At 37.3% G+C, this 20,295-nt stretch overlaps 1 protein-coding gene across 1 annotated transcript in view; it reads right to left on the bottom strand.

The window, feature by feature from the left end:
* The window catches only part of rab11fip3 (RAB11 family interacting protein 3 (class II)), a 76,358-nt gene extending 56,209 nt beyond the window's left edge, over window positions 1–20,149 (bottom strand). Inside the window, 4 exon segments of the mRNA NM_001328521.2 lie at window positions 903–996; window positions 14,766–15,504; window position 15,507; window positions 15,566–20,149. Coding sequence (NP_001315450.2) covers window positions 903–996; window positions 14,766–15,504; window position 15,507; window positions 15,566–18,836 — 4,105 coding nt within the window. The 5' untranslated portion in view covers window positions 18,837–20,149.
* Between the last annotated feature and the right edge of the window lie 146 nt (window positions 20,150–20,295).

The raw sequence follows: 20,295 nt of genomic DNA, 5'->3' as shown, positions 1-20,295 counted from the left end.
GGTATCATATTATGTATCTTTAATATCCAACTGCCTTAAAATAAGACGCTGAATGGCCTGAGGATGACAATATTAATAGCTGAATGTCATTTTTGGGGTGAATTAATTTTCCTGTGAGGTCTTTGCTTATCAACAAATCCCTTCCAAACGAGACTCACTTCTTTAAAAGATTCTCAAAACTCCCAATTCAGCCACGTGATCACAGTGAGTAATGCACAGACGCTCTGACTCATGTGTTTTTCAGCACAGAATTTGATCTGAAACGCTCTATCAGTATTAAATAATGCCAGATCATGTTAAATGTTTGCTTTTTGACCAAATTAACAAATCAAATTCTTTCAAACATGAAAAGTTTTGCTCCAAAATGACTTTAAAAAGCTGCATGAAGGAAGTAAAATGTTAGTTCATGCATTTTCTATCCTGGATTAAAAATGGCTTGTAGGACATTTATTAATGAATTATTATGATTATATAATGATGAGATTAATTAATGCATTGTGAGTTAATATGCACTATCTATGCATGACTTTATCTTTGTCAATAAAGATGAATAAATACGCTAATAAATGTGTTGTTTGTTTGTTTATATAAGTAAATATATTAACTAATGGAGGACGGCGCGGTGGCGCAGTGGGTAGCGCTGTCGCTGGTTCGAGCCTCAGCTGGGTCAGTTGGCTTTCTGTGTGGAGTTTGCATGTTCTCCCCATGTCAGCGTGGGGTTCCTCCCGGTGCTTCGGTTTACCCCACAAGTCCAAAGAGATGCGCTATAGGTGAATTGGAGCTATATTGTCTGTGGTGTATGTGTTTGAGTGAGAGTGTATGGGTGTTTCCCAGTGATGGGTTGCAGCTAAAAGGGCATCCGCTGTGTAAAACACATGCTGGATAGGTTGGCCTTAATTCACCTTCATTGCTGATTGCACTGATGCCTCTGTGGAAATCCTCAAAACTGATCACACCCAGACCGCTGGGATCCAAGAACCGCGTCAGATCCTTCACCTGTAACCACAAACAAACAGTAAGCACTTAAACACACACAATACACCACTCATCTTAAACAAACAGAGCAGCATCATAGTCTACATCGGTGGTAGCCAAGAATTTTTGAACTAAAGTTGAAGTCTGAATTATTATATATTTTTTCAGCACATTTCTAATCATAATAGTTTTAATAACTCATTTCTAATAACTGATTTCTGTTTTGCCAGGATGACAGCACATAATATTTGACTAGATATTTTTCAAGACACTAGTATTCAGCTTAAAGTGACATTTAAATGCTTAATAAAGCAAGCTAGGGTAAATAGGCAAGTCATTGTATAATGATGGTTTGTTGTGTAGACAATTGAAGAAAATATAGCTTAAAGGGTCATGACACCCTCCACTTTCTGTTGAAGTCTACCTCAGAATTTTTTCAAGAGATGCATCCTAATGGGCGTGGAGCTCCACGAGCAAAGGGCAGGAGTGGGCGTGGCCAGCAGGGGAGAAGGAGGAGAGCGAACAACTGTTGTCAGTCGGTTCACAAAATGAGACACAAACCGTGAGGAGACGCATGATTTTATAGTTTACAAAGTTAAAATGGAAAGAAATAAACAGTAATTTAATGCCCTGCTACATTTGTTATTCGTAATAATTTCATATACAGATAACCACAATTTATATCATTATAAAGATAATCGTGTTCATATAAACACTTTAAATGAGGATTCTCCCTCAGTCCTCGGGTCTGAATGCAGACTCAGTGCAGCAGGTCTCTTGCCCTGTCTATTTTACCCATTAGCCCTGCTGGTAATCTAGAAGATTTAGGCAAACACAGCAACACAGCGATGTGTCTAAATGTGAATGAACTCCTGATAAAAGACAACGTTCTCATACAGCTTTGCTGTAACGGCCCTGACAGCATCGCGGGGAAAAACATGCAAAAAATTCAATAGATCATGGAAGCAAACACACACAAGCCTTCATGAACCGCTAAATACTGCGTGCTGTGGGTCCGTGGACGCGGTCTCACCCAGTCATCAACATGTCTCACAGTTTGGCACTGGCAGGTCTGACTTGCCTTCGGAAAGCACAAGCAGTCATGAATAATTATGAAGCAGACTCTTCTCATAGGATAAGGAAACTTTGCTATGAATAATAATGAGAAACCGATGCCTCATCTTTGCACTTGCAGATTTGCGCTACGTTGCCGATTTTGATCCGCCCCGAAAATCATTTTAAACCCGAAAGCTGAAATTAGCTGACAAAAGCTCAAAATTACCCAGTTTGACAGGTGCTAACATTCTCTTAACTGATGCTCAACACACACAAATCAGTTTAAATCTAAAAAAAAAGTACTTGAGGGTTTCGTGAACCTTTACAGGGGCTAATAATATTGACCTTAAAATGGTGTAAAAAAATTTAAAGCTGCTTTTGTTCTAGCCAAAATAAAACAAATAAGACTTTCTCTCCAGAAGAAAAAATATTATAGGAAATACTGCGAAAAATTCCTTGCTCTGTCAAACATCATTTGAGAAACATTTGAAAAAGAAAAAAAACAAACAAAAAAATTTAATAAATCACAGGAGGGCGAATAATTGTGACTTCAACTGTATGTACAATCCACCAGTTTAACCATATCTAATCCATTTTTCTAATTTTTATTTAAAAAAATATCCCCTCCTCCGAGTTCATCTGATTGGTCCACTGCTTTCGACAGTGATGAGCAGCTCTGTGTGTAAAAGTTAAAATTCTCTTTTAACTTCACACAGCATATAAAAAACGCAGTGCCCATGTGTGAGGGGCTTTAAAAAATACGAGGTGAGAGAGTAATGTAAACGTGTTCGTAAAGTGCATGTTAACATAAATAAACAACATAAAAGTAGCGCATTGAAAAGAAAAAAACACATTCTGTGTGAACCACCTCCTATACTTTGCTGGATACGGTACAGTGCTCAGCATATATCAGTACACCCTCACAAATCTCTCTTTTAAATTCATACGTTTATTAGGAAGCTCTACAATATTATATTTGAGCATATACATTAGTTTAGTAAGCCCTGAAGCTGAATCTGGAGCTTATCTAATAAAATAACTTACGATAACGGTGCAAAAACTAGTACAGCCAAATTTATATGATATAGAAAAATATTAAATACAAATTAAAAGAGGAAAAATAAAGAGAAGCAAAAGAATTTGAAAAAATGTGATGGTTGTAATTTTATTTGCAGTTTGCAGCTTGAATTTAATTGTGTTATTTTTCAATTTCTAAATATGTTTGGTGACTAAATATTATTTTAATAAATATATCTGTTTAATAAATCTGTTTTGTTTAAATGCACTAAAATACATTGCCTATATTCACTGAGAAATGGAGAAATATATTCATTTTCAAAATGCGGTGAACTCAGTTATGCTGAGCTCTGTATATCATCACTATGGAGAGCTGTATATGTCAACGTTTGCCGCAGTTACCCATACTAAAAATAAAACCAGCAGTTGGATAAAGTGATATATGAATAAATCATGATGTATCTCTTGTACTTCTTGTGTATTTTTGACATCTAGAAGTCGATCACACTTGACAGGTTGGCAACCACTAGTTTACATTATCATAGATTAACTAAACACACAGCCTCTCTGACAGAAGAAAAAGGAAGAGATGGATTTAAAAGTTATTTTTTTCAAGCACAAATTCATGATAATAATAAATGATCATATTCATTTATGTACAAAGCCCTCAGATAAATGCTTTTGGAAACTTGAGGTATAACTAAACAAAGACAAAAGTCTGTACATCCCTGATATATGCTGGTAAAACAAAAACATTACCTCTTCTCTCTCTCACACACACACACACAGTCAAGCTACACTCCAATGAACAGACACAATCACATACAGTCAGTAACCAGGCAACCGCAGACCTGATATCCAGCATGACTGTCGTGAGCTGTAGAATCGGTTCTCAAAGAAAAACTCTTACTGAGAGATCAAAACATATTAAATATATTATTTATATCACATATTTATATACATTTCAGGGCTCGAAATTAACTTTTTTACTTGGTAGCACCGGTGCTCCCAACTTCAAATATTTAGGAGCACCAAAAAAGTTTTAGGAGCACCAGAAAAAATTTAGGAGCACCCACCAAAAATGAATGAGCACCGCTGCAAATAGTTTTTTAAAGGATTTATTGTATTTTAAAACAACATTAATAGGACTGACAAAAACCAGAAACAACTATCTAACTAAAGCTGCGAAAACATTGATATTTGTGTGCAATAATTCCAAAATGAATGTCTAATAATTAGGCTATAGAATAAAAATAATGATAAAAATTGACAATAATAGTAACAATGAACTACATTTCTCATTATGATACTGCCTTGAATGTGCATGAATGTAGGTTATCTGCTATAAAAAGTCTGTTACTTTATGAAAAATAATTGTATAGTTTGCATCAAACAAAAATGAAGCATTGCAGTAAGAAATATTTATTTTGTACTGCTGTTTTTATATGCATGTCAATTTAATAAATAATATTTCTGCTACAAAACAAACAAAAGATTATAATAAATCATTCAATTCAATGATGAAAGCTGCAAAGCAGTCATCAGTAAATAAAAAATAATAATAATATACACCTCAAAAAAGAATAGACAAAAGAAAGTAAGTAAAGTCTCACTTCTATCACTCTTTAAAAGTTTTGGTTTCAGTTTGTGTCAATTTAAAGGTTCAGTCTGAGATGATCTTCATTTTTCTGTGTTAGTGGAAAAGCAAGCGATTCAGCCGACCCAATTTATGAGCAGGCAGAGCAGGATTCTTGCGCTAACCATCGGCGCAATACCGGTCTTTGTTATGAGCCGCAGTTTCAGTGTAAACTTAGTAAAGGCGAGCTTCTTTGGCGATGATATGTACATTATTAGATTGGACTTTTAGCGGACATTTGCGCTGAACACGCAGTGAATGCAACGCATCGAGATTCGGGCGCCTTCTCCAAGAAGGGCGCTCGATTGATCTCAGCTGGCGGATCAATATTCACCACGTGACGTGTCATGATCGCTCTCATCTGCGCCTCAACTTTAAGTGGGGTTTGCAAACCTGTGTGCTTTAAGTTTTTACTCTTCAGCCGTTTGCATTTCCCGTGGTCATAAAAGCTCCTTCCCTGTCATCTGACAGCGGAATACCTTGAGTGATTGACAGCTAATATGAACCAATATAGCGGCTTGAAAGAGCAATTCAGCACGTTTTTACAAAAAATCAAAACAGGTCGCACTACAACCATTATCTGCAGTCGCACTAATGCGCCCAAATATATTATGAGGTCGCATAGATTAATTTTCGGGCGCATATGCGACCAAAATGTTCGCAATTTTGAGCCCTGCATTTATATAACATACTTTTAAAATGGTATGTAAAATAACACTGAAATAAATAACTTTGTCTTAAATAACTTCATAAATAACTAACTTCAGTTATTCATTCACTCATTTTCTTTTCGGCCCTTTATTAATCCGGTGTAGCCACAGCGGAATGAACCGCCAACTTATCTAGCACGTTTTTACGCAGAGGATGCCCTTCCAGCTGCAACCCATCACTGGGAAACACCCCCACACACTCATTCACACTTACTGTATACACAACGGACATTTTAGCCTACCCAATTTACTTGCACCACATGTCTTTAGACTGGGAGAAACCGGAGCACCCGGAGTTACTTTAGTTATTTGCCAGCAAAACATTCAATTTAGTTAATTTACTAGCTAAAAAGAAAAAATCAACAAAACTGAAATGAACGTTAAATGGAACAAAATGGTGAAAATTCTGTCTAACTTAAGCTATTTGTCAGCTAAACATTTAATATTTTGATTTACCACCAAAACATAGCAGGATTACAAAGTTAATGGAAAAAACTGTTTGTTAATAGATCCTTAATAGATTTGAATGTTAGTCAAACTGATCCCTAAACATGGAAGTCTGAATGCAAATGTGATATTTTAGTCCTAAAAGCACCAAATTATAGACACTTAAATCTTAACTAATCCGAACCGTGCCCGGGACCTGGCCCCGTTGGAAGAGGTGTGCCAGAACGCAGTTCGGTTGGGCTTTGGCGTGATTTGCCTGTACACTCAGAAAAAAAAGGTACACGCCGTTGCAAGTAATGTTCCTTGAGGAACAGTTTTGTACCAACTGTACGTAGTGTGAGTGCACCCTTAAATAAAAAGCCAAAATTATTTAAAAGTTAAAAATAAGACTGAAAAAACTAAAATTTTAAATAATTATTTAATCTTAAGTTAATTGCTAGCTCAATATAAGAAATATAATCTTCATTATATTTATTCATATATATTCATATATTATTCATTTATTCATATATATTTATTCATAATAACTAAACAGTAATATCAAACACAGCAATAGTAATAATTAGCTGAAAAATTCTATTTTTCTATAGTTAAAGCACTAAAATTAAAAATAAACAACAACAATTAAAAATGCTATCTAAAAAAATTATCAGGGGCTAATAAATAAAAGTATTAAAAAACCTATATAATATCATATAAGCTACACTAAATTATTTATAATAAGTCAGGTGGTGCTCATTATTCATATACGTCTGATCACAGAATGCTGTGATTGGCCAATCAGAACCAAGTACTGAAGAGAGCCGAAATATAATATTTGTAAGCAATAAAGTTTATCCCCAGTTTTTTTTATCTCCTGTACATTCAGACTTCTTTAAGAAAGTGACTGCTTTAAGTAATTAATGTGAGTCAGTTAAGAAGCTGTTATAACCTCAGTATAGAAGTGTGAAAACCCGTGAGTCACGAATCAACCACACGAGTGGCAAGAGTTCACACATCTGACATTTAAAGCAGGAAAAAATGAACAACCTCAGGCTGCGAATTAAAAAACAAGAGAAGGTCAAAAGCCAAATCTGTTCAAATGAATTATCCTTTATAATTATTATATTTACTCTTTTTCACGTTGGTACTTTCTCATGTTTTAAAACACAATGCTTGCAGATAGAATCACATGCTTTTGCTGTTACCTAATGCTACCTAACAGTTCCTTCCTGGAAAACGTTGCTTCCGGGTTAACGAAAATTTGCATCTAATGTCACACAATACCATGGCTACCGTATCATACACTGAAAAGACACATGCACAAATATAACCTCTCTCCTACTCAAAATATATCCAGTACTAAACCTGAAATATAAACATCCACACAGCTATATCACTGTCTGTCTGTCATCATCAATATCTCCCCCTCAACCTTTTGTGTATTTAATATGGAGAAGACTAATTTGAGTCCAATCACAGTCACGCAGACAAAGACATGACCCTCAAGGCTGGGATGGCAAACTAGTGTGCAATTTCATCCCTGAAACCGTAAACTACACTATAAAGAAAGCACAATCTTGCTTAGGGTTGCAAATGTGTGATGCATTTTTGCAAAACAGGATGGTTAAAGTTTAAACATTCAGTATATCACATGGTCAGGAGCTCGTTCGCTGTAAAACAAGAAACTCAACAGTAATATGCATCTTTAAAGGGGCCATATAATGATAATCTGAATATACCTAAGACATCCTGAAAAATAAGACTTCAGTACATGGAAAAGATACCATTGTTTTCAGTGTTCTGAGGTAAATCCTGTGAGTGGAAAATCAAAAAACAAAACACAGACTCGGACGATCCACACTGAATCAATAATATGCACACACCAGGCTCTGATTGATTGGCCACAATGTTTCCTAGTGATATTACAACAATATTTTGTTCCCCTTGTTTTTATTTGATCTATTTATTATGTACTTAGGACTCTTATTTTAAAAACGAGACAGGGTTAGGAGTAAAAGGGTCATTCTGTGAAGCAAGCAACCAAGCATGGAGCATCTCTATGACAATAAATATATTCAGAACAGCCCCAAAGAGCAATAATCTCTGTTTAAATGCACATTTTGATAGTTTAACATGTATGTTGTGAAATTTGTCATGAATATTTGAAAAGAGTTAACCTACACATGTAAATTGCTGAGTAAAAGTTAGTTTAACCAGTTAAACTCTGCTGGTATTTGGGATTTCTGCCTGGATTTTGCCTACCCAAATTTAAAAGCTTCCTAAATCCACATGCAGAGGTGTAAATGCAAAAATTCGGTATTATTTTAAAGAAAACCTTTTGAATTTTCATAAAAAACTATTGAAAGTGTTTAGAATAACTGTATATGTCGTCTGTGTTATAATAAACCCCTGAAAAAACGAGGCACTTTTTGTATTTTTTTTTTTTTATAAACTTAAATTTGAAAGTGTACCTTTTAGGTTCTGTGTGGTCTGGCGTGCTGTAATTAATTTTGGTGGTTCCTGCACATGTCTGTAATCATAGGGAAAAATAAAAATGTCTCTACCATAATCTATACAAAAGTTACTGTATTCCAGCAGATGAGAAGTGCTGTACAAGCCACAGGGATCGATCTATGTTTACATATTTCACTATTCTTTTGTTTGATCAAACATAATTCACTGTGTTTGGACCACGTCAGACACATAAAAAGGATTACATATGCACACCACTTTAAAAACAGAGGAGAAATGGCCCTGAAGTGCACAGCATAAGGTAAGAGATGACAGCTGTCTGTGCTATCTGAGGCTGCTTATTGATCATAAATCTATTTTTTTCACTTCTGCTCTATGGAAACACCGCGATTCATTCAGCAAATGTTTGATATGTGAATATAATTCAGTAAAAAGAATGCTATAACCGTATGAGCACCGGCAAGAGCTTTCATTTGAGCTATAACTTGTACATGTGTCATATGAAAAATGCGTAAAAATGAACCAATATAAAATACCTAGCTCGGGTATCCAAAATACTGTGTATTTAAATGTAAATAACTTCTGTACAGTAGAATAAAAACCAAAGTGATGCATCTGTGCATAAAATATAGATTCTACACTTTCAAACGAAACCACATAAGGGGGTCTGGTGGAATGGTAGCCCTTTAAATCTTAAAGCGAAAGTCGATGACGTCACGGACCCGGCCCCGGGTCCGCAGAGTTTAACTATTTATGTTTATGCATTGTGTCATATCACTCAGCTCCTACTGGGAATTTTCTGAAGTGAAATGTGTCAATTAACCTCATTAAACTCATCTGTTTAAGCAAAGGTGATATTGATTCCTGGTTATATATTCATTAATCGCACAAAATACAACTCTAAATACACCCTGTCTCGCTATTTTGTGGAGTATAATAAAAAAATATTGCCTATATTTCATGCTGCACACTAAGGGGAAGCAAAAAAAAATTGTTATCTGGTGGCATAAATATAGCGCACTCACTCCTAGCTAAAATAAACCTCTCCACCACTTCACTTGAAAAGATTGTCATTTAACAAGGAATCTACACTATTTGTTAGTATGATTTAGGGTTGTCACAATACTAGAATTCGGTTCCAATCAATACTGAAATTTAAAAAAATGTCCATTTCCCGTTAACATTTGAGTGCTATTGAGCGCGTCTTAAACAGCGCTGATTTGCTATTGGGTTCACATGCTCAACAGAATTGACTGTTATTGGCCGTGAAGGTCATCAGTTCACCAAACTCATCACTGTTTATCGAGTGTAACCATAAATACAGGGACAATGGAGTGTTTCAAAGTCACGTCGATTATCTGTCTATAAGCTGACATACGAGCAATTTGCTGATGAATCGCAGCTTTAAAACGCTCTAGTGTCGTTGTATCTGTGGTTACACCAATGACTGTAAAAAATATGGACGAAGCGACAGCCCTTTTTCCCATTGAACGCCTTGAGGGCAAAACGCCTGCTTGACGGGCACAAACTGTCGCAAAAGACTGCTGAAATTGGAGCCTTGACATGCGCAGAAGGATTGTCTGATGGAGCCAGAGGAGGAGCCGCGAAAATGAGCAGAGTCGAGCTTCCAATCAAACGCTTTATGTAAAATCAACCACGCCCCCCGAATTTCTCAGCATGCGTTTGCTGTCATATCAACACAAATGGATGTAATAACGTTAACAAATATGAGGGTTTTATATATTCAATCGCGCCAGCTTCAGGCCGCAGCGCATAACTTACTCGCGGCGTCGCGGGCTGATTCCGGCTCGCATGCGGCAGCGTCTGCTCGCTCGGCCGCCGCATCTGGCTCGATTGACTCGGACTGGAATCGGGCAGTGAGTCCAGGCATCCGGAGTAGGTCCAGCAGAGGTAACATTAGTCAGTCTGAGCTCAAAGAGATAAGTCTCCGGCAGGCGAGAATCTAGCCGGAACTGTGTGTGGCTATCTGGTTGGCTAGGCGTGTATCAGCAAACTAATAAAGCCCGAAAAAAGCCCTGAACTTAGCGAATAAACAGTGTTCCACCAGGATCATGTATGTCAGAAACTATAGTTTACTGCTGAACTCATTTTGTCATGGTAAAATAACACAGAAATCGAATAATAACATTTCAGTCTACTTCAGTCTCCTGCCGAAGCTCAGACGCCGCGCTTTGAGAAACTGTCAATCACAGCTGTCAATCACGATGACACGCCCAGCATTAAATTACTGCTAAAAACAAACTGTTTACAAAAATGAAGATCTGCACCTATTTCAGCACAATAACCAGTGCCTTAATCGACCAGAACTATCTTTCGGGACATTTTATTGCAAGTGTAATATTTTTTTTTATTTGGGCTCAAGTCTCCTTCATTAACACGGAGGAGGCGGGCTTTATGACTTGTACTGCAGCCAGCCCCCAGGGGGCGATCTAACGGCCGAAACCTTCACTCAAACGTAGGCTTGCGGCACACTTGGGTTACACACAGTAAACGGTGGTGATTTTGGTAAACTGAATACCTTCACGTCCAATCACAGTCATTTCTGTTGAGCATGTGAATACAATGGCAAATCAGCACTGTTTAAGAATGTGCTCAACAGCGCTCAAAATTTCAATACCGATTGATACCGAATTCCAGTATCGTTGGTACAGAATTCTAGTACCAAAACCCTAGTATGATTATTTTACATGCGTGTATATTTCAGAGTACATCACACTGTGTGTGAGCAGGCACTGACATGAGCTGCTGGGATGCTCATTAATATTCATGACCAGTGTGCGAAACACATTGACGATCGGGGGGTCAACTTTTTAAGGTAGTAGTTTGGTAATACATGCTTCAGTGAATCAAATATATGATTTATTTAAATTGCAACAAACTTCTAATTAAATTTATACGTTTTCAGTGTTTTGATGGTTATCTAGAGCAGGAGTTCTCAACTGGTTTGGCCATGGGACCCACATTTTTACATGGTCATAAAGCCGTGACCCAAATTTTTAGGAACTATAATACAATTTTAGGAATTATACTTAATTTGTATTTATTTGTTTACATAAACAAGTAGTGACAGATACATCATAAAAAAATCACCAAGGCTTACAAATAAACACTATTTTATTGCTGTCATTTAACAAAATGGATCAAATTAACAGAAATATTACAAAAATGACAAATACTGTTAATAATAAACTGTTAATAAAACATGTTTTCTGGTTTCTAAATGTTGTTTTAATTTAGAAGGTTTCATGCTCTCTTATGAGAGCACCTCACTACATATGACACTGAGGCTTTAAGTCTTTTTTGTCGTCAATATATATATCCATACTTTACATATTCAGGGTCGTATTTGTGCTTGACATATTTATTGCAATAATTAAATGAAATTTTACATGTCAAACGGTAGGGTTGTGGCGCACGCATTTCAAAATAAAAGTACGGGATAAGCAAATAAGTAAAAAAATTTACTTTAGTTGTTTTTTTTTTATCACACACTCCACGACCGACTGAAAATGTTCCCGCGACCGACCCACCAGTTGAGGAACACTGATCTAAAGAATATTTTAGAGGTCAAATATATATTTATATTATACATATTTAATTATTAATAGTTAAGATATAGATCACAGATCTGAGCAATTTCTTACTATTAAAGGGCTGCCCCTGATACATCCATCTTTTTGATGTCCTTCAGGAGGGATCATGCATTACCTAGGGGGGGTCAATCCCTCCAAACCCCGCTGTAATTCTCACCCTGTTCACAACCCTTCCAAATATGGTCAAATCAGACCTTTGTATCCTAGAGTCAAATTCTAAGATTATAAGTGTACATGTAAAACAGTTTCTGTAGACTTTTGCACAGACCTATTCTAAATACTTACTATTTATATATCAGAGAACTATTAAACATATCTTCACCTTGAAATTATAAAGTTCTATCTGCATTCTGAATGATTTTGAGATATTGAGCTTCAAAGTTTTTTGCATTGCGTATAGCAAACAGTATGTGTGTAACATTTGTTTAGTGAATAAAAAGTCTTAAAACGTCTTACTAAACATCCCATAATGTAAACAAGTTGTTATTTAATAAGAATGTCAGTAACTTAATTTTGATAAAAATGTCAGATAGAACCTCATAATTCTAAAGTGACGATATGTATTTAACCATGTACAGTGGTGTATTTAAAAAAATAATAATTCCAATGATAAAAAAAAAATAATCAAAGCATCCATTTGTCCATTTTTGCCCCTCCCTATCGTTCATCTGCCCATTTAACCTTTCAGCTGATCAGATCAGCAGTTTTAACAGCCACAAAAGAGCCAGACTTCCGGCATCAAATCCATCCTCTCTTAAACACACAATGGCGCGTGTCTGGGGATCAGAAGTTAACAGGGAATGCAAATCTATATTCTCATCTGAACTGCAAAATAACCACTGATAGCATTTGAATACCGTACAAATACAATGCACAGAATATGAAAACCAACTAGTGCAAAATAAACATGTTCGATGAACTGAATCACACACACAAACCAATACATCCCATTACTGATTAACCTCAAGCTCAGGTGTCAATTATGCAACATTTATGCTAACCGCTCTACTCTGAGGAATAGTTCAGTTTTACTACAAATTAAACTCAAATGACAGTACTTGTCACAAAAATAAACTTGTCCTTTTTCTTTCAAATAAGCTCAAATCTCAAAGACACCTTCAACAGAAATGTGTAATGTAACAGAAAACGCTTTTAAATTATTAGAAATAGTTTGAAAATAAAATGTATATTGTTGGAAGTTTATAACAATCATACTATTTCTATGCAACAATATTTCCACCTATAGAACAATGCAATTCCATGAAATAGAATAGCTTGAAAGCTCAGAACTATCCTAAAAATCTGGTCCCATTAACTGCATTATAAACAACTCTGATTTTTGCTTCTTTTTTTGTACAATGGACTACATTACAGCCTGCAATGAAAAAGTAATATTACTACAAATAGTTTATATTTTAAGAAAGTTCTATGCAATTCAATTTATAAACATGTTAGATGAATAAATCTCATATTTGGAAGTAAAATAACTTGGGTAGCAAGTCATTACAAAGCACTGAAAAGTGTATTAAAGGGATAGTTCACCCAAAAATTAAAACTTCCCTCACCATCACCTTACACTCAAGTGGTTATAAACTTTTATGAATTTCTTTCTCCTGTTGAATACAAAACAAGATGTACTGAATAGGGTCATCACGATACCATTAATTCATATAATGATACTATACCAGCTGAAGTATCGTGATACCAAGTAGTATTGCGATAATGTAATTCATAACTCAAATCTATGAAATAATAAAAATTGTCAGAAATACTATTTTAAAATGTTATATTAGGTCTCCTTGAATTTACTTCATAATTCAATTATTATTGTAAAAACTATTATTTGCACGTTACGTTCTCTAAAATGTATTCGTTCTTTTTGTTTATTTTGTAGATAACAGACCAGCAAAATGCACATTAAAATCACGATACAAATTATACCGAACAAAATTAGTTACAAAAAAAACAATTTGGGAGCAATTTTACCCAATAAATGCATCAAGAATATCCACTGATTTTCATATAATCAATTAAATGAACTTAAACGATTAGAACAGCAACAAGTATTGAGTTGGGCTCGAACTACAAAGCAAAATGTAAAAAAATTTTAAACTAGTGGCGTTTTAAAATCAATTAATGCAAATAATCAAGATAACCACGATTATTTCTTAGACTATAATCATACAACCAAAAGTTATATTTATTGCATCCCTACATGTAAGCATTCCAGTGACTTATCCACCTGCAACACTAGGTATTGTATATAGACTATTAATGACGATACTAGTTTAAAAACTACAGAGGCATCAGCAGTATTTTGGAGCCACAGTATCACTATACTACCATACTACCGGTAAACCGTGCAACCCTTATACTGAAGAATGTTAGGAAAAAGCAGCCATTGGCATCCATAGTAAAAAAAACTATAGAAGTCAATGGCTGTTTTTTCAACATTCTTCAGCATATCTTGTTTTTTGTTCAACAAAAGAAACTCAAAGAGGTTTGAAACAAATGGAAGATGAGCAAATGATGATAAAATTAAAATTTTTAAGTGAACCATCACTTAAACACTTGTAGAGTTTCCTAAAACTGACACAATCTGCTCAGCCTCAAAACAGAAAAGCCCTTCATGAAAGCGAGAGATCCAGAACAAGAGTCGTTGAGGGTTTGAATAATAAAAGAGCAGTTCTTGGGTGTCACCAAGCTCAAGTTTCGCTCTGGGCTTTGGAGCCCAAGTGAAGACACACACTGTCCTGTAATCATAAAGCATTTTTTTATAACACTCACACCCACCACCCATCATTTAACCACCCACAAACTTACACAAATAGACATAGATATGCCAAAAACACTGACCTGTTCGGCTCCGTAGGCTTTTGCGAACTCAATAAACTCCTCAATATGAACAAATCCATCTCCGTCCTGATCCAAAGCCTGGAAAACTGCTCTGAGAGCAGACTGCTCCTCACTTCTAGGGGCTGTTGCGGAAACTATAGGCACATGAATCAAATCCACAGGCGCAATTTGGAGCGATTTGGTCGGCAGAGCGTCTGAGGCCTTGCACAGATCTAGAGTCATTTCTGCATGTTTGAGAGTATCAGGATTGTTCTCCATCAAGGTCAGGTAGGCCTCTCCATCCAGGCTGGCTCCACAGGGAAAGACATCTCTGTGTGAGGGAGGAGAGCTGGGGACGACTGAGCTCACTTGTTGCTCTTGTGCTAGGTTTATCTCTGATGGTGTCAGTTGATGGAAATCCTCCTGATGTGTAGGCAGAACAGGAAGCCCCGCCTCCCCCTCGCCTGAAGCTTCACCTGATTGGCTAGTAGTCTCTGTGAGATCCAGCCCAGCGAGTCCACCCGTCACGGTCAGCTGATTATCTGTACAGGTAAAGGGAGTGGACTCTAAAGAATCAGGATTACTTGCACAATGAGGTATGACTTGATTCCGAGTTGGTGACCTGCAATCTGATCTCTCCCCTCCCTGTAAAGTCACACTGTGAGGTTTGGCTTCAACATCCTGCAGCGTTTCATGACTTGGTATATTTTCTTCAGATTTATTATCGAATGCAATTGCACTTGATTTCACAGTCAAAGAGTCAGTGAGGGGGTTCACAAGAGCGAGATCTTCCACAAGTGGGTTCGCATTGTTTTGAGCATTGCTTTGTTCCTGACAGGCATCAGTTTTTGGCTTTTGATTGTTGTCATGGACTAAATCAGTCTGCAAATAGTCTGACTGACTTTTTAAACGGGTTTCTAGTTGATTTTGGTGTAAATCTGAGATATCCAAATCCATTTGTGTGTCTAGAATCTCTGTGTGATCTATTGTTTTTGAGTGCTGTTTATCCGTTGCCTCAGGGTTATCGTCAACGTTGTCGGTCTGAATACATGTTGGATTATGCTGAAACTCAAGTGTAAGTGCATCGGATTCAAAATCATGTGAATTTGCATCACAGTTGACTAGTTTTGTAATTTCAAATGAATCTGTTCGAGGTTTTGCTTCGATATTCTGCAGTGTATCATAATTTTCTTCAGATTTATTTTCGAATGCAATTGCACTTGATTTCATGGTCAAAGAGTCATTCAGTTGGTCCACGAGAGCGAGATCTTCCACAAAGTTTTCTTTGTTTTGAGCACTGATTTGTACTTGACAGGCGTCAGTTCCTGGTTCCTGATTGTTGTCATGGAGTAAATCATTCTGCAAATATTCCGACTGACTTTTTAAATTGGTTGCTTGTTGATTTTGATGGAAATCTGAGAGTATTAAATCTGTAAGAGTGTCTGAAATCTCTTTTTCCATTGCCTTAGGGTTATTGTCAATGCTGCCTGTCTGAATACATGTTAGATTATGGTGAAACTCAAGTGCAAGTGCATCGGATTCAAAATCATGTGAATTTGCTTCACAGTCCACCAGTTTTGTGGTTTCAAATGAATCTGTTTGAGGTTTGGCTTCGACATTCTGCAGTGTATCATGACTTAGTAAATTTCCTTCAGATTTATTTTCGAATGCAATTGCACTTGATATTGCAGTCAAAGAGTCGTTCAGTTGGTCCACAAGAGCGAGATCTTCCACAAGTGGGTTTTCTTTGTTTTGAGCACCGATTTGTTCCTGACAGGCATTAGTTCTTGGTTCCAGATTCTTGTCATGGAGTAAATCATTCTGCAAATATTCCGACTGACTTCCTAAATCAGTTGCTTGGTGATTTTGATGTGAATCTGATATCTCTAAATCTGTTAGTGTGTCTGGAATCTCTTTTTCCATTGCCTTAGGGTTATCGTCAACGTTGCCTGTCTGAATAAATGTTAGATTATTCTGAAATTCAAGTGCAAGTGCATCAGATTCAAAATCATGTGAATTTGCATCACAGTCCACCAGTTTTGACAGTTCAAATGAATCTGTTGGATGTTTGGCTTCGACATTCTGCACCATATCGTGACTGGTTAGATTTTTTTCAGATTTATTTTCGAATGCAATTGCACTTGATTTCGTGGTCAAAGAGTCATTCCGTTGGTCCACAAGAGCGAGATCTTCAACAAGTGTGTTTTCATTGTTTTGAGCACTGATTTGTTCCTGACAGGCGTCAGTTTTTGCATTTGGTTCCTGATTGTTGTCATGGAGTAAATCATTCAGCAAATAGTCAGACTTGCTTTTTAAATCTTGTTGATTTTGATGTAAATCCGAGATTTCTAAATCCATGAGTGTGTCTGGAATCTCTGTATTATCTGTTTTTATTGAGTAGAGTTTCACCATTTCCTCAGGGTTATTGTCAACGCTGCCTGTCTGAACGCATGTCACATTATTCTGAATTTCAAGTGTAAGTGCATGGGATTCAAAATCATGTGAACTTAAATCACAGTCAGACAGTTTTGGGAGTTCAAATGAATCTGTTAGAGATAGAATTACAGAGTCTATAGATGTCACGGCTTCGCAAACAATGTTGTCTGTTAACATGCCATCAGGAGTAAGGTCTCCATCGTGGTCGACCTCAGATAAGGCTTGAGTCTGAGCTGAGAATGTTGACTGGCTGTGGTCCTCAGGTAACACGACATTTCCTGATGAGAGCTCAAATAAGGCATTATGCTCAGGTGTGCTGACCGGTAAGGCTGATTTGGACTCCTCTTGTCCATTTTTCCTAGGTAAGCTTTCAGTTGAAGGATCTTCTGCTTGTGAATCGATTAAAGCAACTGGTGCGAGATCTGTTTGAGTTTCAGGAAAAACATGATCAGTTCTAGAGTCCGACGCAGCTTCCTCCTTTACGTCTCCACTGACTGTTTCCAATAATACACCTAATGTGCATCCTGACAATTCTTCACAAAGTTCTGTTTTGGGTTTGGAAAAAGCAGTATTAGTTGTGTTGCTTGACACAGACTTCTTATTTACCTCCTCTTCAACCATTTCCACTGTGCATTTTGTTGACAACTCATGCAGCATTTCCTCACAATGTTCAGGTGATATGTCAGACTCTCCTAATGGACACACTGATAGATGTGTTGTGTCCGTGTTAGCATCTAGCCTTTGGGGCTCAAGGGTCCTGTTATTAGCTGAAGGTTTACTACTCTCCCCTTCTCCACCTTGAAGTTTGGGTAACATCATCTCTACCTCATCCATTGGAAGTGTTGCACTACCCGCGTGATATGGCGGAACATGTGGCTTTGTGCATGTCATCGGAAAGACAGGCTCACAGGGAAGGGCTGAGGATGAGAGGTAGATGTGTTCAGATGCCAAAGGAGGTGTCTGACAAACAATTGTAGGCTTGGGATTTGAGTTTGTATCCACACAAGACACCTCCACAGGAGAAACTGCAAACAAACCTTCAGATTCCAGGATGTTACGAGTCCCATGTGAAAGGAAGTTCTGACTTTCGTTTTCCACACCAGAATTACAACTGAACTCACAGTTTGTTAAATGCGACTCTTCAAGCATAAGGTGTGTGTCTTGTAATAATGTTTTGTCAGTGTGAAGGGTGGGGGCGTTAATGCCCAGCTCACCTGTGCACACATTTAAAGTGCTTGAAGTGGCAGTAACCTCCACCTGTTCAGCATGGTCATAAAGGTTGTTGTCCTGCACTGGTCTGTCCGCCAACGAAGGACTTGCAGATCTAGAATTAAAACAGATGAGATCTCCTTCAACAAGTTGTGAAATTCCAGAATTACCATCTCCTTTGAGATCTTGGGAAGGAGGAGGCTGAGCCTTCCATTCAGGATAAACACAATCCAAACCATTTTCCCAGGAATACGTCTGAGACGCCCAAAATAAGTCATCTAGGTTTATGGCATTCTCCTGAAAAATTTCATTAGTAGGATCTGCAACAGAACTGTTCTCTTTATCCACAAGGAGAAATCCCAGAGGATTCTGATCGGATTCCCACTCCGTTTTTCCGTTTACCTCCCACTCAGAACACCCCTGGGGGCTGGAGAGAACTTGCTCCATTGAAAAGACGAGCTCTCTCTGTTAAATGGAAATATTCCAGAAATTCCAGTCCTTTGTTATGATCCCACAAGGTAATAATGTTCGGAATTCAAAAGCAATTGGTGACCTCTTCCAGCATACGCACCAAAAGAAATATCCTTGTCGAGACCCATGCGTAAGCGTCCACCTCCCTGTAAATGATCAACTACTGTTTACATTTGCGGACACAAGGATAAGGTTTCACTGTTGCAGCTCAGCTCCATGCGAGCTGCGATACTTTTTTTCTCCCAATATGCAAACCTCTCCATAAATAAAAGTTGAGTTTACTTCCCTGTTTTGCATTCATCTAATCCATTTAACACAAGTGTTCTCAAAAGCATGGTCACTCCCATCCAATTTAACTGGATTACCTCAGTATTTCAGGTTACTTCTTGTTAATGTTGTTAATGAAAAATACACCATGTAGGACATTTCATAGAATAAAGAGCTGTATAATTGCAAATATCACACAAATTTCATTTGGGTTGATTTAACTTGTAATCTTTAACTTGCTAGTGCTACAAAAACATCAAGTAAATCATTTATAAGAGGCTTGACACTTCCCTGGAATAAACTACTAAGTATTCAAATCTGGTTATAATGTTTAAACTCTCTTTATACACAGTTTATCCTATTACGAGGCAGTTATTTCAAACGTTTTACTCAGATTAACCAGATTGCCGAGCAATCTGAGTAAACAAAGCTTAACATATCTCTCTTTTTCATATGTTAAACACAGCAGACTATTTTTAAACAGCTGTCATTGTTCCATACTAAAAAAAAACCCTTAAATGATAGATTGTTCCAGTGCGGTTAGCATCAACAGCCTACACATCTGAGGTAAACCTAATAGCCGACTAGCTGGCCCACACGACCCCTTCTCATTTGATTTCCCCTAAAAAAAAAAGACATTTATGATGTTTCCGATTTCTCTTCAGAGTCGATTAAATCCTTCAATTTGGTTTGACGTGAATGTGTTATTCCTCAATTCATCTTTCTTAAAAACAGGCCAAAATCCAGGTCGAGTCTCGCGAGTCATCCACCTGCGCTTGTTATTAGCCTGTTAGCGGGATGAAGACCACCGATAATCCCGCGAATAAAGCGCGATGCTCTTTTATCTCAATCCCTCGGCGGCGATTTATCCGTTAATCTGACATCCGCGGTTTTAGATGAGCTAGCGAACTCCTGTTGCTGTTGTTTTGTTTAATCAACGGATGATGTTTCTGTTATATCTGTCTCCCTCTCTCATCAGCAGCAATACACAACCTCTGCTGTCTCACTCACACACACACACATACACACGAGAGCGCGCGCACACACACACACACACACAAACCGACGTCAGCAACACGCATGCGCAGAGCCGGCGCCGCAGTCTGCCTCTTTAAACCACAGGCGTCAAGAATCCATCCCGTTTTCTATGCCTGCGTTTGCCTGGATT

Source organism: Danio rerio, chromosome 24, assembly GCF_052040795.2.
Source record: "Danio rerio strain M-AB ecotype USA chromosome 24, GRCz13ab, whole genome shotgun sequence".
In the NCBI taxonomy this organism is placed as follows: Eukaryota; Metazoa; Chordata; class Actinopteri; order Cypriniformes; family Danionidae; genus Danio; species Danio rerio.
This window is presented reverse-complemented; position numbering and strand designations above follow the sequence as displayed.